Below are 26,654 nucleotides of genomic sequence, written 5' to 3' on the forward strand. Positions count from 1 at the left end.
ACCGGCCTGGCTCAACAGAGGGTTGCAGCTTGAGCTTAGGAGAAAAAAGAGGGTTTATAATCTTTGAAAAAAAGGGTGGGCCACTGAGGAGGACTATAAGGATGTTATGAGGCTGTGCAGGGACAAAATTAGAAAGGCCAAAGCTCATCTGGAGCTCAATCTGGCTACTGCCGTTAAAGACAACAACAAATCTTTTTACAAATAATTCAACGCAAAATGGAGGACTAAGGAGAATCTCCATCCTTTACTGGGTGCGGGGGGAAACCTTGTTACAAAAGATGAGGGAAAGGCGGAGGTGCTTAATGCCTTCTTCGCCTCAGTCTTTAGTGGCAATACCGGTTTTTCTCTGGATACCCAGTACCCTGAGCTGGTGGAAGGGGATGGGGAGCAGAACGTGGCCCTCACTATCCACGAAGAAATGGTTGGCGACCTGCTATGGCACATGGATGTGCGCAAGTCATGGGGCCGGATGGGATCCACCCGAGGGTACTGAGAGGACTGGCAGAGGAGCTGGCCAAGCCACTATCCATCATTTATCAGCAGTCCTGGTGATCGGGGGAGGTCCCAGTTGACTGGCGGCTAGCAAACGTGACGCCCATCTACAAGAAGGGCCGGAGGGCAGACCCGGGGAACTACAGGCCTGTCAGTTTGACCTCAGTGCCAGGGAAGCTCATGGAGCAGATTCTATTGAGAGTCATCACGTGGCACTTGCAGGGCAAGCAGGCGATCAGGCCCAGTCAGCATGGGTTTATGAAAGGTGGATGAGGGAAAGGCTGTGGATGTGGGCTACCTTGACTTCAGCAAGGCTTTTGACACCGTCTCCCACAGCATTCTCCTCAAGAAACTGGCTGCTCTTGGCATGGACTGGCGCACGCTTCGTTGGGTTAGAAACTGGCTGGATAACCGGGCCCAAAGAGTCGTGGTGAATGGAGCCAAGTCCAGTTGGAGGCCAGTCACTAGTGGCGTCCCCCAGGGCTCGGTGCTGGGGCCGGTCCTCTTTAATATCTTCATCGATGATCTGGATGAGGGCATTGAGTGCACCATCAGTAAGTTCGCAGATGACACCAAGTTAGGTGCGTGTGTCAATCTGCTTGAGGGTAGGAAAGCTCTGCAGGAGGATCTGGATAGGCTGCACCGATGGGCTGAGGTCAACTGCATGAAGTTCAACAAGGCCAAGTGCCGGGTCCTGCACCTGGGGTGCAATAACCCCAAGCAGAGCTACAGGATGGGAGATGAGTGGTTGGAGAGCTGCCAGACAGAGAAGGACCTGGGAGTGATGGTTGATAGTTGGCTGAATATGAGCCAGCAGTGTGCTCAGGTGGCCAAGAAGGCCAACGGAATCCTGGCTTGTATCAGGAATAGTGTGGCCAGCAGGGCTAGGGAGGTGATCATCCCCCTGTACTCAGCTCTGGTGAGGCCGCACCTCGAGTACTGTGTTCAGTTTTGGGCCCCTGGCTACAAGGATATTGAGGTGCTAGAGCGAGTCCAGAGAAGGGCGACGAAGCTGGTGAGGGGCCTGGAGAACAAGTCCTACGAGGAGCGGCTGAGGGAGCTGGGCGTGTTCAGCCTGGAGAAAAGGAGGCTCAGGGGCGACATTATTACACTCTACGGGTACACAAAAAGGAAGCTGTATCGAGGTGGGGGTTGGTCTATTTTCCCACGTGCCTAGTGACAGGACGAGGAGAAATGGCCTAAAGTTGTGCCAGGGGAGGCTTAGGTTGGATATTAGGAAGAACTTCTTTACTGAAAGGGCTGTTAGGCATAGGAAGGGGCTGCCCAGGGAAGTGGTGGAGTCACCATCCCTGGAGGTCTTTAAAAGACATTTAGATGTAGAGCTCAGCGATATGGTTTAGTGGGGACTGTTAGTGTTAGGTCAGAGGTTGGACTCGATGATCTTGGAGGTCTCTTGCAACCCAGATAATTCTGTGTTTCTGTTGCAGTCTCCCAGCTCAGAGCCAACCACCAGTTAGTCTGGCGCAACGGATTTGTGTGTTCCTTGCACTAGCTGTTCCTTCACCTCCTCTTCACATACAAGGACACGCGTCTCTTTCACGCTCCTTCAGGAGTAAACAAGCCAGGAGAGATTTCATTTCCCTTTTGAAGACTTACAGGGATGTAGTAACAAAAGCAAAGGCATAAAACGGTACCTGAGGCACAGGCTGCTTTTCAGCCTGCAGCAGACTATAGGTATGATATCATCCCTATATCATATACCATGTTATCATATCAGGAAACGTAGAAAACTGCCTGTTGCTTCTCAGGTTTAAAGTTTTCCCTTAAAAGGTGTATGCAAAGGTGTAATCAGCTGTTTGAGTACAATTCTCACATATGCACGAACATTTTCCTCTCCCCTTCCCAACTTGGAGTGCAACAGTTTTCATCATACTGTTATCAATTCATAGTCAACTTAGCTTTATGAGATTTATTTATGGGGTTAATAAAAGGCAAGTGAAGAGCACTGGGTGCACAGGGAGTCTGGGCTCCTCCAACACGCACACACGTTACATCAGGCGGCAGCTTTTTCTGCTCCTAGGCTAATACATGTTCATTACTACTTCTAGAAAAGGCAGGGTTATTATAAGTAGTTCCCGGATTCCGAACCCTCCCACTGGCGCATGCGTATCAGTCCCCGGTGGTCCCTCTGGGGGTCTCTCGTGCTGAAGGCTCATAGTCTTCCTCCCAGGCTTTGTCCTTGTCTTTCTCCTTTGTCCATCTTGGCCGGATATCAGGCATTGCCTCTAACTCTATACAAGAAAGAGAGAGAAGCACACCTTTCTACTCTGTCAGCTACTGGCAGACCTAGAGAGAAAAAAAAAAAAAAAAAGTTGTTAATTAAAAAGTAACATTGGTTTAAGGCATTTCACCAAATCTGTAATATTTGGTAGAAACCAGACAACAAATGAAAGGGAAGAAGAAACAGTAGAAGGTACTTGCATGGCCTTAATTTACATGGCAATGGACAACAACGACAACCTGCAATGATTTACAAGTGCCTTCCACCATTCACCCTTGAGACAGAAAACTGGGATTCCCATATGATGTAAGGGGAGTGCAATCCCTCTCAAAATACAAGAGCCTGGCGGACGCTACTGAGTACTGAAAATGTTAAGGCTAGGCAGCACCGAACTCAACAGAGAAGGGAGGCTGAGTCTCCCTGGCCGTTCACATAACAGACAAGAGCCTCAGCTTTTAGCCCTAAGCAACGATTCGTAGTGCCAGGTGGGGAACTAGTTCTTAAGCCAGGGACCGTTTCAGCATCTTTAAAGCTACAGAAAGGCTTGAAGGCTCTGTGGAATCATGTTCCTGGTGCCAAAATCTGGGGACCAGGACTGGGCAAGTGGGGCGCAAGTGTGTTCGGGAGCAAGCTCTCTGGGCTGATTACCAGGGCTTTAAACTAGGTTTGATGGGGGAAGGGAGGGGAGCTAAAGGGGACAGAGAAGGGCTGGGGGAAGTCCTCACTACTGTTATAAATGGCTCCGTCTTCAAAATAGGACTATAATCAAAGTTTACAATTTACTAAAGGAATAGAGGTAAGCAAACAGCGCTGGGTGCGCCGGGAGTCTCTGCTCCACCAAGACGCACCCCAGTTACATCAAGCAGCTGATTTTTATGCTCCTAGGCTAAGACATATTCCTTACTGCTTCTAAAGCAACCAGGGTTATTATAATTAGTTTCCAGAATCCAAACCCTCCTACTGGAGCATGCGTATCAGTCTCTGGTTGTCCCTCTGGGGGTCTCTCATGCTGAAGGCTCATAGTCTTCCTCCCTCTTGTCCTTCTCCTTTGTCCAACTTGGCTGTATGGCAGAGACTTGTGCAGCGTCCCCTGCAAGCTTTGTCTTTTAGTCGTCCTTCAGCTTTCCCCCTCTCCTTAGTCTCCTGGCCAGATATCAGAGACTTGCATGGTGTCCCATGCAATAGTCATACTAGTTAGCAGCTACTCTGACCCCCCCCCCTCCCGCCCCCAGATATCAGAGACTTCAAGGAAAAGCCTACAAATACATTTCCCTTCAAGTTCTCTATTGACACAAATTGCTAAAACATTCCTTTGCAAGGTACAAGGACTATATACATTAGTATATATTAGTACTTTCCAACTATGGAAAGTACTGTCAGAGGCAGAAGAGGTCTCCATTTCCAAAGCAGTAATTATGTGAAAAACTCATCCGGAGGAGTCTGTCACATGGTGGACATAAGGAGACAAAGTCCAAACTGTCCATTTAGTATCTTACGTGGGTGATTTCAGCTGAACACAGAGGTGCCACAGCTGTCTAAGGTTCTTCAACAGTGTGCAGCATTCCCTACCACATGTAAACAGACCTGTTATCTATATAGACTTGCTCCTTCTTGACTAAGAAGAGAAAATATACTCTGTGGAGATATTAGAAAGATAACTCAACTCACTTAGCTGAGGGTATATGGGGATTCTGCAAGAGAGAAGCAAGTTTTTTCTCATAGTCAAATTTCAAAGAGCCACTTCTATAGCAAAATAAATAAATAAATGTGTCAGCCTGAAGTAGCGTGGCTGATTCCTTTTGAATTATCTCAGCATGGTGTCATTTTATCCAGAGATTTCATTCATCCCCATGACTGGTAATTGGGCCCTAAACTGGATAACAGATTTAGTGGGATCAAGCTCTCAAATTCAGAGCACCATGAAAACTAAGTTTTTCATCTTTAAACTGAAAGATAAATGGATGTTATCCAGGTGACACATGCCACTTCAAATGCTGAAGTAAGGAGTTTACAGGGTAGGGGGTTTTGACATTTGGTGCATTTCTTGTTAATATGAAGATACAAGTCACTCCTTGACCCTGACAATCTTGAAAGCTCTGAATATTGATGAGTCTGAAAAATGAGTGGCAAAGCTAGAAAATTTATGCATCATTTGCCAATATATCTGTCTTACCTAAGTAACCAATTCTCCCTAACTCAGGACTACAAGAGGCTTTTTTTTACCATTTAGCTATGTTTGCTAGTTTTGATTAGTAGAATAATGTAGAAGGTTTAAAGGACTCAGGATGGCATGTGAAGTGTATCAATAGAGATAAAAGGATATTTAGAACAGATTAGTTACAATCCTTACTTTTTCCATTATGTTCTTATCCGAAGTGTGTGAAATTAAGATTTACTGTCTCACTCTATTACAAAGCAAAAGAGTTTCCAAACAACTATATTACAGGTTGAAATCCCTGTGCTCTGCACTTTTGATTTAGATCCAAAAGTAAAGTAGGCTCTCAGATTCATGGAACACTCTCATCTTATCACTCCAAACTCTTGCATTCAGTAATTGCAAAAGACTAATACAGTGTGCCAGATTGTTAATTATTTTTAATGAAATCAGAGTGCTTTTGAATTTAGATGATTAGAAACAGGTACATGCATCTAAGTGTATGAGCAGATTACTAGGTACCTCTGAATATATTAGCCTCACTTCTGTGAGGATGTCTGTGAATTTAAGAGGATGAAGAGACTGCCCTACTGGAGACCATGTGCTACTGAAAGAAGGAAGTTAGCATTCTAGATTCCTTGGTTTTAATTTTAGCATTGTCTCATTATTTTCAGAGCCTTTCCTCTACATCCTTAAAGAGTTGTGGTCTGTCAGTGGCACAGATTGAGTCATTAAAACTTTCTTCCACATAAATCAAATTACAGGAAAGAGATAGAGGAGTATTTATTACTGAAGCTCTCTCAGCTTCCTCTAATGAGGTCAGAGAAGCTGAACAAGTTTTACATTTGGAGCAGATAATGCTAATCAGCTGTTACTGAGCACTGCTTCAAGGTGACTGCTGTGTCCCACTAAATCTGTCATATTTGCTCATAGATACTTGTGGAACTACAACGCATTAAAAAAGTGAAATGTATCAGCTTAAATATTAATTTTTTAGGTTGATGACTCACTTACTTGTCATATCATATAGGAACACTTTCACGAAGTGAGCAGTGTAATACAGCATCTTTTCCTATTAATTTAGGATTGAGTACATCTAGTGCTCCCTTTTCCATGAGAAAAAAAAAAAAAAAAAAAAAAACAAAGAAACAAAAACACTTAAAATGTGTTTGCTGCTTTTTAGTGTATTTCTATTTTAAACAAATCAATGTATGAATTTTCAGTTAAAAACATTTCTTTCGCCCCATTTCTCAGAACCCTCCTTCAAAACTCCCTTTAGATTTACAAAATAAGGGCTTCTGAATGGATCTTTTAAGGTAATTAAAACTATCATCTATGAGTATCAGACAACTCCACATAAAGTTTCCAAATATTACGTGCAGCTCTACAAACTTCATAAACAGACAAATTCCATTAAGCACCATTTGCAGATCAGTGCAAAGGAATGTCAGCAAACTAAAGCCCAGAAGCTAACAAGTTCTGGTTGCCCTTACTTCAGGGACACATTTATGCAGTTACTTACGTGTTTCATACAAAGCCTTTGACTGTATTTTTGACACCCGTTCCCTTCCTCTTTCCCTTTCCAGTATCTTCACATTCAGGTTCTCATTATTGACGCCTCAGGATTGAAATTGTTGTGGGATTATTGATCATTGGTAACCAACACGTGCTTGAGCTTCCAAGGCAGATAGCTTTCCTCCTTCTTGATCTATACTTTGATCATATATGAAGACTTCAGATTTGCTAATTCCTTTTACTTACTGCCTAAGAGAGCAATAAACAGTCCTCTGAAGACTCACTCTTTATATCGAGACATTTAGTGTTTTTATTTATGTAGACATAAGCAGTGGTCTTCAAAGGATCCTTCCTTAAATGCTATTTGTATGCATTGCTCATGAACCCAAACTTTACTACGGCTAGTCCTTCTGTACAGACAGCTCAATTTGTGATTGACCGCTGTGGGGCACACATTCACTAACTGCTAACACAGAGGAGATGGCTCTACACAATGGCTTCCTTAAGTATCTTCCTGAAAACTGAACATATTTCACTCTCAAATAGTATTTGGGCACTTTGTGCTGTGGGTCAGCTTTGTTGCTATAGATTATAGCTATATATTTAAAGTTATCGTGGTGGAATTCACTTCTATTTTTTGTGAAGACCTCAGAGGATGCAACAGGTCTCATGATTCACATGAATTGCTAAGAAATGATGATAAAAGAAGCTCCTCAACTGTATTTGTTGCCTCATTTTTCAGTCTAAAAGGCAGAAACATAAGAGGTCCATGGCCCATCTTCATGATTGAGCAGAACATAAGCCTGCCCAGACAGAACGAGGACACTGCACAAACATGCCAGCATTAGCTGGCCCATCTCATTGGCATGCATTTTAAGCAGTCCTCAAGAAATCTCAGAATCTCTAAGGATATGCAAAATTAATAGAAAGATGAATATGTAAAAATACTAGAAAAACATGCCTTAGCATTCAGGGTTTGTCATAACCTAACGTCATGATCTGGAATGGTATAATCAAGCTAGCAAGGGATAGAATCAAAATTATCCGCTAATAAGCTTTTCTGTGCAGACTAAGCAGATTCTCTGAAGAGTGATTTAAATCCTCTGCATAACTTTATTAATTATAAGGAAGATGATTTATTCAGATTGACTCCTCATAATGTAAAAGCATATTTAACACATTTAACACATGAATCTATTTTAATGGAATGAGTTCAGATGACAAAAAGAAATGTTTTTAAGCTAATACTTGGACAGAATGAACAAATTCAGATTCTTTATCTAGATCACCTGTTATTTCCACATTGCTTCAAGATCACAAACATGATGTTTTTGAATGTAGTCTATCCTGTAACCTTACATAAAAAGGTTTTAATTCAGTTTCTACATCAAAATTCATTGCGCTAAACCAAAGGTGGCACCTTGTGATTGATAAACCTAAAATGGATTGTCACCTAGTTGATAATCAGGATTGAGTTTTTAATATGCAATATGCTCCCTAGTACAGAAAAAAAAAAAAAAAAAAAAAGGAAAGAAAAAATTGACTTTTAAGAAGACATTTGGGCTTATTCATTTAGTGATAGTTTGTAATAACTCTGGCTACCTTGGGTACATACTCGATATCAAGATGCACTGTCATGGACTTTGCTAAAACACAAAACCTAGCAAACGATGGAATACTTGCTGGAAGTCTGCATTCCCTATTTCTGCAGTAGTTCCACCACGTGGACAAGTGACTGTAAAATGCATATCGTAGATCTCCTTCCATGCTTGGTGTAAGAGAAATGAATGCACACACCAACTTGACTTGAGAATAGCAACATGCCCCTGACCATGAGATTTCTTGATTTCTAATCAGAAATCAGGCTGTTATCAAACATTAGGCAACAGGGCAGAAGAATGCACCTAGCTCTTCCAGGCCTATAGATATTGTTTGTTGTCAGCCACCTGTTTCTGAAGTCACCTTCCCTTCTGCAAGTAATCCTACCAGGTCCCCAGAATTGATTTCCAGGTAACTGTTTCTGCTGACTTAAGTGTTATGCAATTCCATCAAGTTTGTCTGGAAGGAAAACTGGACAAGAAAAGATTATGTTGGGGGAGGAGATGAGGAGAAAGTACAAAGGTGATCCAAGAACTTCCACGTTAGTATTTGAAGGAGTTCAGCATGGTTTGGCTAAACAGAAAAGCTCACCAATTTAAGACCATGTGGTGTCACCACGACCTCATGCCATTTGGGTCAATATGCAGTAAGCTGAGCTCCTGTCTTACTGAACCATAACAGACAAGTAGTAGATGAGTAAAACCAGGTGTAAAAACACATTGAAACGAGAGTAAGCAGTAAGCTAAGCAGACACGTATTGGCACCCATTATTGGCCCAAACAACTTTGACAGATTAGAGAAGTGCATAAACCTACTCATTTTGATAGTTTTGCTAATCTTTTCTTGTAACTAGAAAGCTGGCACATTTCTTCTCAGAAGAATTGGAGACTAACTGCTCATCTTTGTAAAGTTGTTTCAGGAATAACTCTGCCCTGAACTATAGTGACTGTAGGTAAAGAGCATGAGGAAGGAACTGCAAAACCAGCAAGGATGTTTTCCAGTACTTACCACCATGAGATACTTAGCACAGTGAAAATACGCATCAACTACTTTGTCTAACCAACATCTGCAGTCGTACTCTGCTCCTGGTGCTACCTCTCCCTGACCAGAAACCAGCTTGGCAGTCAAGCCACTTCCCTTGGGAGACTTTTAATGAAAATATATTAAAGGACATTTACACAAGTGTTTGTGTTAAATGTTAACTGGAGCTGATCTACCTTTCAGTACACAGGTAAAAATAGACAGTGAAGTTGTGTGTGGAAAATACCAAGCATACACCCAGCAGATGGTGCTATGATGTTGTGTTTCACTGATACTTTTTTCCATGTTTAACTATTTCACATTTTACATAATGTCAAGTTTCTGTCTTCTGTGAATGCTGCTACTGAAACAACTTGAGCTACTAAGAATATAACAAACCCTTTGTGCAATGCACAAGCATGCAAAGATGTGGCAAACCAGGTCTCTGCAACAGATAGTTTTCCAGAAGCCTTCACGAAGCTAGTTTTGAAGTAGGTAGCCAGCAGAAGCAAGCAGGTACCACCTGTCCTTTTTGCCTGCACTGTCCATTCAAGCCACATTCAACTGCTTTTGGGGTGTCTTTAGGCAGTGACAAGAGACAGCAATCGTTACTTTGAGGTAACATACAGGTTCCCAATTTGAAAACTATAAATCTAAACAAACATGAAGTCCCTGTAGTCTCATGAAGGACCCAACATTTTAGCAACTTACTCAAGTGCTTAAGTAGGCCCCTTCATTTTGCTCAGACCAAATCATTTTAATCTTTTCCACAGGAGTCTGGCACTCCCTGCATGATGAAATATTTCTGCTGCCTATCCAATTGGATCAGCTTCCAAGATTCTTCCACAAACCCCTGAAGTTACTTTGCTGTGTTGTGGACACTCCTCAGCACTCTGCCATACTGTGACTACTCAAGAAGCACAGGATCTGGTGCAGTATTTTCAGTGCAGAACTTGAAGAAATTAACTGGTTCTCAGAACAACAGCTACAAGTGACATTAAAACTACAAGCATGCTTGCTTTCTGAGCTGAGTTCATGACATTAACAACTTTGACTGCCCCAACAAGCTTCTCTACACATTGAGAAATTAATATTACTGCAGTGGATTTTTTGTTGTTTTTCAAATTCATAAGGGGAAAAAAAGGAATATGAGCCCATCAATTGCCACAAATGTGTTTTTTCAGGTATATTACCCACTTGGAAGGTATCAATTGTCAATTCAGTAACTGAGGAAGCAGCATTGAACATTGACTGCTTGGACTGATTATCCCATATAACATCTTGATCTCCACATATAGGTGACCTTTGAACATTTAGGCATGCCAGCCTCATGTACAAGCTGCAGGTTATGCCAGACTCCTTCCACCATCACTGGCAGGTGAGAACCTAGCAGCCCAGTGTCCATTATTTCCAGAGATGCTTGGTGCTCACAAGTACTGACATGGCCCTATGACATGGGTCTCCGCCTGTACACCAGCTGCAAGTGCAAGATTTAATGATACGAGGTCTCAGGCCATCAATTTCCATAAAAACAAGAAGCAAGGCAGAAGTTTTACAGTGAGAAGTGAAGCTTCCTTTCCACCCCAACAGCCATCCACAATTAAGGCTCCAGATTGAGCAACAGTAAAAACCAGGTAGACAGGACATTCCTGCCCTCTGTTCCCTAGGGAGGAAGCAGCAGATGCTGCTCTATTTAGCAGTATACAGGACTACAGGCCTGCACCATGCTCTTAGGCAATTCCCAGAGCAAAGCACCAGCACTTAAAATAGTCGCCTAGCTTAGCCTGCTAACACTGGTCAGGGAGTTGAAAAAGTGAGCCTAATCCAGTTCAGATCAGCACATAAGAGTTGGTTTTGACATAATACCAGAAGCCTTGGAGAATGTTTCCCAAAGACACCTTGAAGCTGGATGTCAGTCAGTAGTTGCAATGAGTGATGCTCCTCTCTCCAATTCTGCCTACAAATCCCACCCACCCTATTTCACTATCACTTTCACTATCACTTGTGTTAGCATGATGTCCTGGCTTACAGAGCCCAAACTGAACACTTTTCTCTCAGTTGAGCAAGATTCTGCAAAATCAGCTTCAAGTCCACAAGCTGTTACAGAAGCAAGGCCTAGAAGTAATTTGGAATAAAAACTTTGTTTCCCAGGAAGTCTGTGTAGCCATGTTGTCCATCTACTTCTACACAGATAGGAGGAGCTCCTCCTAAGTTACTTGAAATTGTTTACTTTTCCTCCCAAGTCATTACTTAAACCTTAGAAACAAAGAGCCAATTGCTAGAGCATGATTTATTGTCCTTTTTAGGGAGTACAAAGGCAGCTTTACAAAAAAACAGCCAGTAGTCATTACCCCAGTGAATTCTGTTATAACCTAATTCACTGTAAATCAAAACCTGCAGGCAGGTATAAACTGTAAGAGCCAAACCGCTCTCCCAAATCACTCAGAAGCCTCACTAGCGGTTGAACACATTCCAGTACAGCCCCATGATCTATCACTTTGACTGTTTCCAGGACCTATCCTGGAATAAGAACCTTAAACTTTACTGACAGTTGTGCAACTGATGTGGCTGCTTAAGCAGCTGAGAGCAAACCATTCCTCCTGCTTTTACAGGAAGACCAGATGAGTACAGCAAACCACATCTTTGAAGTGATACCAAGGGGACAAAGATGCAGTTCAGGACTACTGGCCAGACCAGGAGTAGTTTGTGTCATTTGAAGCATTTAAAGAATTATTTTTGGTATACAGTGTTCTTTGTTTCTCAAGTGGAACCGCATGCTTCCCTCTTCCCCAAAGCAGTGGAGTGTTGGTAGAGAAGGGAAGCCGTGTAAGAATTGACAGTTGATGCTGTTTCTTAAGAAAATTCAGACTTCTGATTCACAAACCGGAGGGCAACCAACTTAGTCCTTCAACTGGGAAACTTCGTAGAGGTATGCACCAAGCATCTTCACCCCCTGGATGTAGTTGTACCTGTAGGGAAGATAATTTCCATTAGCATGTCTTCATGTCTTACCCTGAGCTGTTTCACTAGTAGCTGTACACTTTGCAGTATCTGTCCAATGGAGCCAAGAGATGCTACAGGAACCACTGCTGCAGGACAGAAATGCAGTGGAAAGCTTTCCTTGGGGAAGCAGAAAGGAGTCCAGCTTTGACAGCAAAGTACAAAAGCATTCTAGTTTCAAATGTGCGTGATCAGAAGTGGTAATAGGGTCAAGATTCAGCTACAGACCAGTTACCACAACCACCCACTCAGTCATCCTCTGATGAGGAAGTTGCACTTTGCCTTCCAACAACTCAAAGAGCCCAGTCCTCCTTGGTCTTTTCCATAATATATGTTAAGACCCACAGTACAACTCAGTCTGTCATAGAGATGCATGTTCTTACCTATTTAGCTTCTCATTTTGAGAGTGTGCACCATCATCTGCAGCTCCAACAGGAAGCAGCATGACATTCTTGCCTGTTGCTTCTTGAAAAGTAAGGGTAACAGGAATGCTTCCTCCCTCCCTTGTCAGGTCTGGATCAACTCCAAAAACTAAAACAAGGAGGTACTCCAGTCAGTTCGGGGTTGCATTTGTTTTTCTAACACATTCTTACTGCTGCTTAAGCAATCAGGTACCAAACATTTGTGTATGGTGCTGGCCAAACCAACAGCTCTTAATTAGCCATATGGCAAAGACCAAAGAATTGTGGCATTTCACCCCCAGAAATTGTGTTGGAGTATTAGCAGAGTTTAGTTCAAGCAGTTAACACTACCCAAAAGGCAGTTGTACTCCAAGAGAAGTTAGATTTGCTCTAGTTCACCTATTATAACTGCTTAAGATGCTAGAATGCCTAAGCTTTAAGGTCTTTGACTATGGAAATAATCCCAACTACTGACAATTTCATCCTTATACAAAAGCAGCACTGTACCAAAAGGCTTGTACAGTAGGGATGAGCTTGATAGTAACTTTTCTTCTATCCTGCACCTCCGAATTGAGTTTAAGTACTACAACTGAAATACTTTGTTACTTAGTGAGCCAGATCTACTACCTATGAGCAGGCAACCATAAACATTCTGCAAACATGACTTCCTCAGTGCTCCTTGAGGTACTGGAACAAGAGCTCTTTAGTCCCCCCCCAATACCAAGTGGAAAACCCACTGACCTGTCTTCATGGCCCTCCTGCCAGCCATGTAGTGTGGATGGTCGAAGTCAGACACCCAGGGTTTCCCACCATGGCCTAAGTACACTTTGAATTTGTTGGGGCTCTGCAGCTCTGCAAACTTTTTGTTCAGGTAGTCTTCAACCTATAGGAAAGATTGAGACGTCTTTCTGTTATTCACATGAGCACTGGTGAAGACAGTATACTAGAGGCATAAGGAACTTGCACGTCACTACTGCTGAACAGGTACAGAAAAGCTATTGCTATTTCATATTATTACTATGTAGCTCTGTGGTCAGAACCTCCTTTAGGCAAGTAATAGCATTACTGTAGAACAGTCAGCCATTATGTCAAACTCTTACACTTTGGAATATGCTCTGGTGGCAATGCAAGTGCCCTGCAGTTAAATCAGCTTTCATTCCTGAGCTGTCTTCAAGTTAGAAGAGAGAAACTGGAGATCAAGACCACTATACCAACTCCCTCAATATCTGAGCTCAGGTGCAGAACATGGAAGACTGTAGCAAAGTAAACAGAACTGCTTCAGAAATCAGGAAATTTCTCCCAGACACAGAGAAAGGAAGTCTAGAGACTGTTGCTTTGAGAACAAAGCATCTCAACATACATGCTTTGTGACTTCTTCAGGAGTCATGTTTGGCACAAGCCTGATTGAGAACTTGCCAATCACTTTCCTAGGAATCACAGTCTTTGCTCCGGAGGCTGAGAAGGCTCCTTCAATTCCATGGAGAGACAAGGAAGGGTACCTCCACCTGTGCATTAGGATATCTCTCTGCAGAAAAGGCAAAGATGCAAGGTTACATCAGATTTCACAGAACTCCCATAAAGTAAATTCCTTCAATCTATTAAAGACTTGCAAGCAGCAGTGCTTTCTCACATGGACAAATGCACCTCGATCGTGATCACTCAGTTAAACAGAAGCCATTACTCCCACCTAGCACACATTGATGCAACAGCTGGCTTCAACACCTTCAGAGATTTTTCAGTGGCCCTAATTTGGCTTTCTCCCACTTCTATGCAGCTTACAGGACAGCCAGTCTGCTTCTGATAAGGACAGAAATACCACTTTAAGATGCTCAAGAACTATAGAAAACACCTCTGGCTCAAGTCAGGCAGGTACCTTCATTCACATTCTTATGGATCACAAATTTTGTAAGTCTCTCCACTGCAAACTGAGACATACTGGGCTCCTTTCAGCTATCCATATTATCTACATTTAACTGACAGAACTCTGGTTTCATTGACATAAGTATTACTGCCTACCATCACTGGGAGCTTTCAGATACACATTTCAGATACAACCTGCTTCTAATCCCCATTCAAGCAGAACCATCACTGCCCAAAACGTTCAAGCACATTGCTTCTCACCTGGAGATTACAGCCTTCTTGTATCTCCCCTTAGCCCCTAGTCATCTATTGCATGCATAAAGCTTAAAACTCTGCAAACCAACTCAGGATTTCAGTCTAGCTGAAGCTGAACAGCTTTAGTGCAGTATCTGAAGTGACAAGCATCTTGCCAGCTCCTCCTTACACATTATATTTCATCCATTACTTTATAGGACAAGGCTAAACAAGGAAGCCTGTGCACTCTCAGCTGATGTAAACCTGAGCATGCAGAGACAAGACCGAACATATAAAACTGTTACTTAGGGCTGCTTGAGTTGAGCCTGAAGTCCTCTCCTGACAGTACTGTGACAGGAGACAGACCTGCACATGTAAACTTGTCCTTTACAACACGTTTAGCATTTTATGATAGATGCATTTACATCTATGGCTTATCTCTTTAAGATCCAAGGTGTAAGTATTGCACACTAGACTCAATGCAGTTAAAAGCATTTATTTGGACAGCTCACAGGAAGGCCATTTGAGAAGTACAGACAAGCATTTAGCAAGCTTGAGCCTGGACAAAGATTTGGGCAGCTACCTAGTTCGTGCCTACAAGACAATCTTTGCTTGCCAGGTCTAGGAAGACATTCTGTACATCAACCTTAAGTTCACAGCCACCCTGTTTCCTCACCTTATGAGAAGTCCTGTCTACAAACAACTAGATTGCTGATAACCCACTGCACTTCCCACACAGATGCAGGAAGTCAGATGGTTTGTGTACACGCAGTATCTGACCTCTGGAAGTTTCTCCTGTGTTAGCTGTTCTTATCAAGTCTTAAGAGAACAGCACTAGATAAGGAGAGTTCTGTACAGATTTGAAATGTTCCTTATGCATAGCAGAGAACAACTAAGGAGCAGCTTTAAAGCTGCCTAGGCGGCTAGCCTAAAATACAGGATAACTACACAAAGCTTCCAAGAATACACTTTGCAGAGGAACTGCTAGCATGATGTAGTCAGCTGTGCAGTATCAGAAACTACCTTCAAGGCAATCTCATGATTTTTAAAGACATCACATGAATTCTCTGCCTACTGAATTACTTGGTAACTACACAAGTACCCACAGAGGTTTGCTTGTCTTCTACTAATCCAGAAGTCTGAACAGACATCTAACCAGCACAAATAGGAATACAGAATACCTTTGTATCATGCAGCAGTTTTGTTGCTCCTACATCTTTTGCATATTCTCCCAGGTCAAAATCTATCTTCTCATATAGTGCCAGCTCCTCATCAGTTACAGATGCCACTGCTTCATTAATGCCTGGGATGAGGATTTTTCCTTTCTTGTCTATAAGACAACCTGTTTAAAAAAAAAAAAAGCACTTAGGATCAGCATTCAACCAGAAAAGATGTCATTACAGGGCGCATTTTTATGGGTGGTAGGAGTTAGTTTTCTGAAAAAAATCTACAGACTTAATAAAAATGGCCTCCACCTTCCAGAGCTTGTTCCACTAAAAGCATGGAAGGCACTCATGAAGTTTGCAGCTATCCAGAAATCTGCACTTCCTTGCACCTGGACTCTACTGCTATGTGTTTAGCTGGTTGTTTGAAGGCAGTATTGCCCAAGGAGTTTAATATAGCATATGTAGAAGAGTTTGCAGGAGAGATGATTTAATTAACATTCAAGTTTCCAACAAGATTTTAGGAGAAGCTAGGCAAGACCTTCCTCATATTCCTCTATTTAAGGGATCTGCCTGTTTTAGGCATACCTGGCAAACAGCTTCACTGGCTCTGCTGTGTACACAGTCCTAAGGAACTCCTCAGTGCTAACTCATGCTTTAATGGGTCTTACTCCCACTTCAGATGCATTCAGTGAAACCTGCTTTCTTACCCATTAGAGCAATGAGATCTGTCATGGCCTCATGCACTGAACCACCATAAACTCCAGAGTGAAGGTCCTTGTCACCGCATTCGACCTGGTCAGAAATGAAATTCAGGTGAATCTTACCATGGATACACCAAGAACTGCACAGAGAAGATAAACTTAGCTTTTTGCTGGGTGTATTTTAAGAATGCATCTATTTTTGAATCCAGACCCAGACCACTCAGTTGTATGTTAAAGCATAAGCTTTTAATTGCTCTGAAGTGCAAGCCCTTAGTACACTGACTGTTCCAACCCTGGAGACTGTGGTGACTTCTTCCTCCACTCATGGAATTACTTGAATTAAGACATCCATGCAGTGAGAGAGTCATTCAGTGAAGCTGCTGGATAGCTGGAAGACAGCCCTTCTACCCAGTTATCACACAGGATAGTAAAAGGAAGATATTTAGAGAATTACAGCAGGATCTGTTCTACTCCATCAATTCTACCTTTTCTGAAGAAAAGCTATTGGCTTGGATAATCCGGAGCTACCACTCATCTTCTTTAATAGAAAACTTGGCTCAGTAATACTCTTTGGCAGTGTATTTCAGAACTCACCTCTATGAAGTAGTAGCAGATACCCCTCAAGCCATAGGTGATACAAGGCTTTTTCTTGCCTAGCCAGTAGTTGTCAGAAATGCAAACGTAATCAACATCTTTGAAGAAAGTGTCTCGCTGAGCAAAAATCAATTCATCAAGGCCTTCTGATCCTGATTCCTCCATACCCTCTAGGCAGAACTTAATGTTTACTGGAAAATCCTTTGAAAATGAAAAGGCACAGATTAAGTATGTGAAAACATCTGATTCCTTCAGTCATCAGTAATTCTGATCTGTGATGTACAAAGCAGAACAGAGGTAACTCAGTTCCATGATGGTGGAATCTGGTAATTATATCCAAAATAAGTTTAAGTGCAGACTGTGCTTAAATTAAGGGCACTTAAGCCACTCTTTATTTGATGGTATTCAAGTTCTTCAAAAGAGTTTTAAATAAGCTCTAGAACAACTGGTTCCCCTATCCTCTTAACTGCGGAAAGCCTTCGGAGATCAGTTGCCAAAGGTAAGTCACAAGGCTAGAAACTCTAATATTAACCACAGAAACTGCATGCCACAGGAGGAGTCAGAGCTACCTCATCTGACCAGTTTACCATATTTGATGCCTGTGCAGCACTTGAGAATTGTTAATCCTTTACCCAAGAGCAACTGGTCTTACAAGATGCTCAGGGTATCTGCTTTATTTCTGATTGCACTTTTTCTTTAACAGACACAAAGATCCCAGGTTAGTGTTACCAAGTTAATCTCTCCTCAAAATTCGGTGGCAGTGAGACATTAAGCTTTGCTGAAGGCCAAGCTAGTTATGATATCCTTACATGAAAGAGCACATTTGATTATTACTCCTGCTCCATATGTGTTTTCCTTTCTACATATTTAATTAAAGCAAAAACATTTTAAGTACAATCCAAGCATCTACAAGACCAGCTTGCCAGAAGGACAACTCAACTCTTCCAGGAAGTCAGGGAATTTACATGAGTGTTGCATCATTCCTCCAGTCAGCTGAATAAGCAGCCTTGCCGCAAGGCTTTGTGGCTCGGATAACATTTATTGCTAGACTCAGCTGTATGTAGAAAAGCAGAATATATACTGGGCACACACCTGGTTCGTTTGTTGATAAGCCTCCAAGGCATTCAGCCAGGCAAGCACTGGACCTTTGTCATCTGTTGATCCTCTTCCATACAGCTTCCCTGCAGAAATCAGAGATAAATTAACCAGTATGAAGAAAAATGAGGATGAAGTTGGTCATTTCTCACCTGCAGAAGAAAACATCCTTTTGCATAAGTTTAGCCCTGCTTATACTAACTTTCATAACATTCCTCTGAGGTAGCAGTTTCCCATCCCATTTCACACACCGGTGCAGTGGGATAGGTACAGGACTGCAGTAGTTCTCCGACAAAGCTACCCACCTCCTCCCTGAGCTGCCCTCTGCATAGAACAAAGGCCTAGAAGAGATGAAACTGCCTTGGGCTAAGTCATTCCTACACCCTCTACAATAATTACATTTTCTACAAACATGTTGGTAAAGGTATAGAAACAAGGCACCTCTTTTTAAGAAGTCTATTCCATATTGCTTCAATTCTGTAATTCTTTATTTTGAGAATAAGGCTTCAGAAGCTAGTGACTAATCACTTCTCTGGAACCCAGGAAGGACTTCAGCCAAAGACAAGTTTTACAGGCTGTGGGGAAGTCCCAGGAAAAATATAGCACATGGATCATGGCAGAGGCAAATATTGTTGCAATAATTCATTAGAGCTGTGACTATGAGCCCTGTGTGGGAGATGTAACCGCAGTGCCAGAGCGCATGGAGCCTGCAGGGTAAGCAGCAATTGGCAGATCCACCTCCTGCACTGCCAGGCTGCAGAGATAAGCCACAGCCTGAGGCAAGCCTGGCTCTTGCTATCAGAGGAGGTAATCTGACTTTGTGACTTGGACTCTGCTACGTGTGACCAAGTGCCCTGCTAGAAACACTAGTTACCACAGATACCTCTTCTTGGCAATGATTAACGCTTACACAACAAGAATGGTTAATGTCCTTCTGTTTGTATGACCTTTGGGTCTCAGCACAGAACAAATGAAACAAAGAAGGGGCTGTTGGTAGCATCAGATTTTGAAAAGTTTGTCTCCTCTTGGCTACGTGCTGTTTCAACAGGAGCTATTGCTTGATTTCTTCATCCCCACTAGAGGAGACAAACACTCCTCTGGGCACTAGGTGTGACTTCTGCGTACTCCTTGTAGCACAGTACACAAACACAAGGCAACCCATGGAGGCTGCTGTACCACTCCTGCCTCCAGACATAAGGAAGCAGCGTTGAGCTCCTGACCCCTGCAGTGGTCAGAAATCCCAGCCTGACATGACCTCACAGGCCACAAGTTTTGAAACGTACAAAAACCCAGCTCTCAGAAGGGCAGTAAGATTTGTTGTAGCTACAAGAGAGCATGCAAGCGCAGCCTAGAATGTCAGGGGAAAAAAACACAAGCGCTATGGGCAGCTGAGATTTTATGTCTCTATTGTTTACCATTTTCCCCTGCATCTTTCCTCACTAAGTGCTCACTTCTGATCTTATTCTCCTTTGACATTTCTTTCCAGGGTATGACTTCAGACAGTTAAACACTACACATGTTTAAGAAATGCTCCATTTCAGAGAGGTCCTCAGCTCTCACCATCTCTTTCTACCAGTGTGAAGGGCTCACTATCCCAGCCATCCTCCAGTGCCGCTGGCTGGACATCCAGGTGGCCATATACACACACGGTCTTCTTGTGTGGATCAGAGCCAAGCGTTCCCAGAACAATTGGAGGCAGAGGGATCTCTGATCCATCAGGCAGCTAGAAGTAGAAGGCAGAGGTTTTTAATGCAAACGTGGAATGTCAGTGGCACATTTTTATCAAATGAATACTTGAACGCTATGCCTATAAGCTCATAACCTCTGCAGACAGCTAAACAAAACTAAGCTACTTAAACTGACTGCCAGAAGCAGGATGTGCCAGTGAAGGTGTTACAGAACCATGTCAGAAAAAAAGTTTGACCATTCCCCTAACAGTCACTGTTTCCAAGCCACTCAGCACACCTCCTTTTAACCACCCCCACACCAGATTTTAGCAGAGCAAGCTGTCTGCATGCCAAACTGCCATATCTAACACTTACCTAAGCACTGCACTTTCATCCTGTCTAAATTACAACTCTCAACAAGAAACTTCCTGACAGTGGTATCGCTGAGGACAACAAGTGCCTAAACTCAAAGTCTGTGCAACAGCTGTATTTCTCTGCCTGCAGCTGAGAAATTGGCAGGGTACTGCCGATGAACTTAGTTCAAGAGTTCAAAAGCTGGATTTAGCTTAGTTCTTTGGAGTGCCCCATAAGCAGTTATCCCCTGATGGTCTCAGTCAGCATATATTCCATTTTGGTGAACACATGCCTAGAGACTGTTCAGCAGATTAAAATCAGAATCAGCTTTGACTTTTGGGCTCCAAGTTCAGATTTTTATCAGCGGGTTACACAATCTTTGCCCAGCTGCAGCTTTAAGTTATTAAAGCAATATTGCCAGAATTTACAGCTACAGAGCAGTACTCAGTACAAACTGCTGCACAGCAGTAAACTAATTGTGATCAGGCAAGTCAGCCTGTTGTTTTACTTTGCTTTTCATTAACATGGCAGCAACAGTTCTTTCCCAGCAAAAAGCTACACTAATGAAAGGAATGAGATTGACTCAGTGAACTGAAACACTCGTGACATGATTTTAGGCTGTAGGTAATAGAGCTAGAATTATCCTACAGATTCTCAAGAGCTTTCTCCCCTCAAGAGGAGACATGAGATGAACTGTTGTCCTGCCAGAAAGTGTATTCCAGTTGCCAAATGCAAGAACTGCTCAGAGGATCCTAATATACTTAGATCTCCCCCAGCAATCATTTGCACCAATTACAATAACCATCTTCCAAAACTTACAAGTGCTCCCGATGCCTTTTGAATATCACCGTCCAAATGCTAGTCTAACAGCTCTGGTGTGGGTCTTATTCTGTGAAATACAGTGACTGGGCACTTGAAGGAGGGCCCAGGAGAGTAGATGGTTTCTTTGGATGAAGCTCTCTCCTGATCACATTTCTCAGGTGAAGAGAAGCAATCCAGACAGCCGAAAATAAGGACAGGATTCACCTACAAAGTATCCGTCTCTCGCTGGTAAGGAAGGAGTGCATTCTTTTGCAAAATGTAACAGCCTTCTGGAAGAGCTGCCTAGAAGTCTTTTAGACCTGAAACTTTGATCAACATCTTCACAGCCTACAGGTCTAAGGGCCAACACCAGCCTGCTGTTAAGAATGTTTAACATGCAGGTACTGTTCCTGCTTGGTCAGAAAGGTGCTAAATATATTTAACATGAAATCCAACACAATGACAGAATTGATATGGATCCCAAGGCTTACTATAAACCGCAAAGGTCTTAACAGGAGGCTCGGACTGTGTGGCTGGAAGGATTATCCCACACCAAGAGGCCTTTCTAGGTCCCACAGGACCCTTGTGTGGTGATCCTGACCAGAAGATCATCACACCTCCACAAATTAATGATCCATACAATATTTAGCTTGAGTGCACCCAAGGCTGTGCTGTGATATGCGGCTTGGCCTTCAGGCCTGCCTCATGCTGTGCACATCCCTTGGCTGCAGGATAAATTTAGCCAGCTGATTGCAGCTTGCAAGGCAGTTCCCATCTGGCACTGGCAATTACACCACCCACATGTCCTTGTCTTTATCTAAAAGCACAGCAAGAAGTTCTCATGTGAACATCTCTTTTGTTTGACACTGAAATCAACGAACAGAGTTGTTTTCTTTTTAAAATTATAGAATTTTCAAAACAAACCAAAACAGGCAACATTTCCATGGAGAGAATCTGCACAACTAAATGGATGCCTGTTAGATGCTGCATGGTTTGGGTTCCCAGCATCTGAAGGGACAGACAATACTACCCTCCTTCATTGGACTAGTAGCTCTAAAATAACATTTTAAATAATGCTTTACAGAGTCTGAGTGCCTTCCCTACAGTGATCATCAGAAACCAGCACACCTCCTGGTGCAAACCCACCTTGTCTTCTGAACAGACTTTGTGCTAAGCTGCTGTGGGGATGCTCACCTACCTTTTGTTTCCCAATATCCATAAGTTGGGTTGTGCCTCCCAGTCGCTCAATATCCTTTGCAGCGACCTCCATCATGCGTTTGATTTCACCCCTCTTCTCTGGCCATGCTGACACACTCTGGATTGCCACCCACTCAGCCAGCCGCTGTGGAAAGATGGAAAAGGTACAGGTTTTACTACACATCACTTATGGCACAGGATGCACAATAAGCACCAAAATTCAAATAAGATTTTAGCAAAGGTTAAACTTGAGGCAAACCAGCTTTGTCCTCTCCTCAAAGTAGTACTCTAATACTCAAAACCTCTCTGAAGTTTCACTTTCCTACAGCTGCCCTCCTGCCCCACCAGTGTAGTGCAGTCTGCAGATACAGAAGGTAGACTTAAAAGTTTGGCAGCATATTTTGCTTCTCCAGTTGCAGCTCTTTAAGCATCCCGAACCAGCTCATGTCTACCAGGCTTCTCAGGCCACCTGAGCTCTTTCCCATGTGACATCAGGGGAATTGTCTGGTAGTTAGGCACTTGGCATATTTCTTGTCTGGTAGGTGACAGCGCTGTGCAGCTGATTCCTTCACAGGTTTGGGTGAAGGGGACTGCAAACAAGGTACAATTTAATTGTAGGTTAAACGCCAAAGTGCAGAATTTAACCTTCCCCTCTGTCCCTCAACATGAGGAGTTTAATTTGAAAAAGCCTTATTCCAGCCTTCTGTATCTTTCCCTTCTCAAAAGGGAAGGATCTAGTCTGGCATTCAGGAGCTACTGGTGTCAGCTATTTCTTACCTTTAAGCCAACTTTTAACATCCCACAACTGTCTGTACCACAGGACAATACTGAAAGAAAGCTTACCTTAACATAGAGGTCTTGATGATCATCGATGTATTTAAAGAGGGTGTCAAGAGCAGACATCTTCTGAGCAGAATGCTCTTGCTGCAAGTTCTGTGACAGAAAAATAAGTGAGCCTTCAGAAGTTTAAGCAGCAGTCAGCAATGAAGCAGCTGCAGAAGACTTTCACCTTTTAATTGCTAACACCACACACCAGGCCACATGAATATAAAACTTGAGGCCACTCCCTCCTTGGAAATCCAAGTGAAGTGACTAAAAAGCAAATCCAGCCTCAACAGCACTGCTTCTGCCCCCTCCCCAAACTAACTCTGGAAGCAGCAACTGAGCAAGCTGGACTGTAGAGATATTTCATGACTTCACTGGAGGAGTACAGAATGTTACTTAAGTGAAACACCCTGAAGTTGCATGTTATGGTACAAGTTGAACTGGTGGTGTGCCATAGCTTGACTACTAATGGCTAGGCCCAAGTACAACATTTTTGCTTGACCTCCTGTGCAGAGCACTAAACACAAGCAGTTTAAGAACTGTTTTACTCACCCTTGAAGTCCTAAGCTGCCACTCAGCTTTCCAAAGGAGGTCAAGAGTAAAGACACAGGAACAGAAACCACCCCCCAGCAAGTGGTCAGTGCCTAGCTCAGCACTACTACTTCCTTGTTCTGTTTTTTAGTTTCAGCTGAAGCTCACGTGAGAAAATCCAAGTTAGAACTAAAGCTACAGCACCTCCTCCAAGTCTGGAAAAAATGAGTTTTACAAGCAAGCCCCTGGTCCACAAGCAGAACTCCAGCACTTAAGTACTTCACTGAACAAGTGTGCTCAGCAGCACCAGCTGCTACAGGTCAGGAGTTTGTTCAGTCAGCTTCATGCCACAGCCTTTAAGCCTTTCTACTTCCACACAGAAGTCACAAGGCAAGTCTGATGTTGTTAGAACATTTCACTGTTTGTCTTTGGATTTCTGGAACAGCTGACTACTCATACATGGCTGAAATGAACACCACTAAGCTGCCCCACACAGCATACTACAATGAAAGCACATTCTACTGTCCCAAATCAATGAGACTTACAGAATGCATTTGCTGTCAAACAGGACTGTATTTACACAGATCAATGATGTGCTTTTACTCACTGGAGATGACTTCTATTTTGTCTTGCCACCCACAATTTACAGTATAAACACTGAGTTTTAGACTCTAATTAAAATCAAATCCCTTCCTTTTCAAGGAACACTAAATTGAAGAAACTGAACTGCTGGACCACATTGAATAGCCATGAATGGGTTCAGGCCTGAGAAAAACAATGCCTTTAACAGGACTATATAGACACTGCAAGGGTAAAGCAATACTTCTTCCTGAAGCCTAGTCTCCCTAAAGAAGCCATCATCCTCACACACAGCTGAAGCTCAGGCAAGATTCAGAGAAAGCAGCACACAGGCACCATTGCTGTATCCAACCCTCTAACTTTGCTGACCAGTTTCTATAGCAGCATCAGGACTCTAGCTTCACAGCAGACATCAAACACAATCTATTATACAGGCTGTCCAAACAAGAATCAAGCTACTTATTGACTTGGGGACTACTTTAAGCATCACCTTAAATGCAATTAAATGCTCCTAAAAATTCAAAGGGGGCACTGAATCATTGAAGTCAGTTGAGCTGTGGCAGAGGCCTGCCCCAGAAAGCTATGAACATGGGAAGGCAGACACAGCTCACTGCACAGCACAGGGCTGGGACGTAAGCTCCCCTGCCACCCTTTTAAAAATTTGGCTTAGCACCTTCTGCTAGCTCCCTGGACCAGCCAGCACCCTTCCCACCCGCATGGAGGACGCTCTGCACTTCCATTTCCCTCAGCTCACCCCAATCTTTGCCTCACGCAGCAACACAACGCAGCGGTGCCGCAGGCCCTGGCTGCACGGGGACAGCTTCGCCTCCCCCCTTACCCGCAGGCAGGGCCAGCGCCGCAGCCGAGCGCCTCTGCCCGGTCTGCAGCGAGACCCACGGCCCTCACCGCTCCCTCCGCAGCCCCCGGCAGCAGCGGCACGGGCGGGCCGCGAGGCTCCGGTGCGAGACGCAGGGACGCGGCCGGGCAGGCCCCGGGCCACGCCTCCCGCCCCGCCCCCCAGCCCCCACTCACCGCCTCTCCGCGCCCCGGCTCCTTGTGGCGGCCGTGGCGGCTGCGGCGCCTTAAATACTCCCGGGAGGGCCCCGCTCCCCGCGCGCGCGCGGGCGGTGGCCAATGGGCGGGCGAGGAGCGGGAGGCTCGAGGGCGTCGCGCGGGTGGGGGCGGGGCCTGCCGCGGGAGGTGGGCGGGGTTTGCCGCAGAATGTGGGCGGGGCTTGAAACAAGAGGGGCGGGGCCTATGCACCGTGTAAAGAGCGGGCTGGGGCTGAGGGGTGGTAGGGGCAGGGGGATGGCCCCAGGGTGTGCCAGGGGAGGGTCGGGGGGAAATGAGGAGAAATTTCTGCTCAGAAAGAGCAGTCAGGCGCTGGGACAGGCTGCACAGGGAGGTGGGGGAGTCACCGTCCATGGGGGTGTACAAGGAGAGGTTGGATGTGGTGCGTGGGGACATGGTCAGTGGGTGACACTGGTGGTAGGGGGGTGGTTGGAGGTCTTTTCCAACCTTTATGATGCTATGGTAAATAAATAAATAATTAAATAAATAAATATTGACAAAATATGAGAATAATGTATGAAGAAATTCAGGAGGTCTTGGCCAGAGCCCGTGTGGATGACTGAATTATTCAATCAATTTGAGTTACTGAATTATTCCTGACATTATTAATGCCAGGAGTGTCCTTAGGAGCTTCTTAAATTTGTGATTGAGATGGATTAGGCAGATTTAGGTATGGTTTAAGTGGATTAGATAGGTAAAGCTTAATGTAGACATGTAAAATGCAGAGGTGAAATAAGAGCACCTAGTGAAGAGGTTTCTTAGCTCCTAGCAAAGGGAGAAAGGCATAAGGTCATTTGAGGAGCAGGGAGAGAAAAGCTCGGGTAAGACAAGGCTTGATGTTAGTCCGCACCTAGCCTGAATGAAGCAAGGCACTGAAAGATGGGAGCTGCTGAAGCTACTTCTGTTCATGAGTAATTGAATAGCTCTGAAACATATAGCTGCTAACCATCTATGGACATAATCATTTGGTAACTAGTGTTATTTTATAGACATTCTTAAAAGTGCGATAGAAAGAGTAGTTGGCCTAAGGCTGCAGTAAAATATTTGCTACCTGAGCTACTGAAAGAGGCTTACCACTCCATCAAACCCTCTGGGTAGTGTGAATCTCAGTGCCACAAATGTAAGGAATGAGCTGATCACATTTCCTGAAGGCATAGAGCCAGGACTTAGAGTCGATACAGAGAAGGGAAATGGAGCAACTTGATGACCTGGAGGACTGCAGGAAAAAAAAAAAAAAATAAAAAAAGATGAAATCTAGTAACTGGGAGCTCATGAGTTAGAAGTGGAGGCAGGAGGGAGGCAGGTATCAGCTCCTTGCACAAGGCTGCAGTGAGCATACATGCCAGGCACAGCCTGGAGGCGACTGAAACCAGAACATCAGGCCCCCATGGGAAGACCCCACCGCTTCTGGTGTCCTGGCCCACAGGGAGCCCCCAGCACCTCCACACCCTGCTCTGGCCTGTGTTGGTGGAAGACCAGATGGCCAAAACCACTGTACACAAACAAACGTGGCTTAAGAATGGGAGTAAAGTTTCCATCCATACTTGTATTAGGG

General features: G+C 43.8%; 1 protein-coding gene across 2 annotated transcripts; it reads right to left on the reverse strand.

The window, feature by feature from the left end:
• Nucleotides 1–11,298: 11,298 nt before the first annotated feature.
• Nucleotides 11,299–25,131, reverse strand: CNDP2 (carnosine dipeptidase 2). 2 transcript variants are annotated; one of them, XM_032182420.1, is made up of 12 exons: nucleotides 25,061–25,131; nucleotides 22,937–23,026; nucleotides 22,095–22,238; nucleotides 19,635–19,797; nucleotides 18,072–18,160; nucleotides 16,980–17,180; nucleotides 16,392–16,476; nucleotides 15,700–15,860; nucleotides 13,785–13,949; nucleotides 13,166–13,307; nucleotides 12,407–12,554; nucleotides 11,299–11,992 (listed from the first exon to the last, which is right to left on the reverse strand). In XM_032182420.1, exons 2-12 carry the CDS (start codon nucleotides 22,994–22,996, stop codon nucleotides 11,923–11,925), a joined length of 1,428 nt encoding a protein of 475 aa, XP_032038311.1. In that variant the 5' UTR covers nucleotides 22,997–23,026; nucleotides 25,061–25,131; the 3' UTR covers nucleotides 11,299–11,922. The 2 variants fall into 2 exon arrangements, with proteins under 2 accessions (XP_032038311.1, XP_032038312.1); XM_032182421.1 differs by lacking the exon at nucleotides 25,061–25,131 and adding an exon at nucleotides 24,867–24,947.
• Nucleotides 25,132–26,654: the final 1,523 nt, after the last annotated feature.

This window comes from Aythya fuligula, chromosome 2 (genome assembly GCF_009819795.1).
Source record: "Aythya fuligula isolate bAytFul2 chromosome 2, bAytFul2.pri, whole genome shotgun sequence".
In the NCBI taxonomy this organism is placed as follows: Eukaryota; Metazoa; Chordata; class Aves; order Anseriformes; family Anatidae; genus Aythya; species Aythya fuligula.

Excerpts from the sequence above, each read along its gene's own strand:
- CNDP2 (XM_032182420.1), bottom strand. The coding sequence starts at position 22,996 with ATGTCTGCTCTTGACACCCTCTTTAAATACATCGATGATCATCAAGAC. Across the intron at positions 17,181-18,071 it reads CTTATCAACAAACGAACCAG|GATTTTCCAGTAAACATTAA; the intron begins GTGTGTGCCCAG and ends TCATTTTCAAAG. Across the intron at positions 11,993-12,406 it reads CAAAATGAGAAGCTAAATAG|GTACAACTACATCCAGGGGG; the intron begins GTAAGAACATGC and ends TCTTCCCTACAG.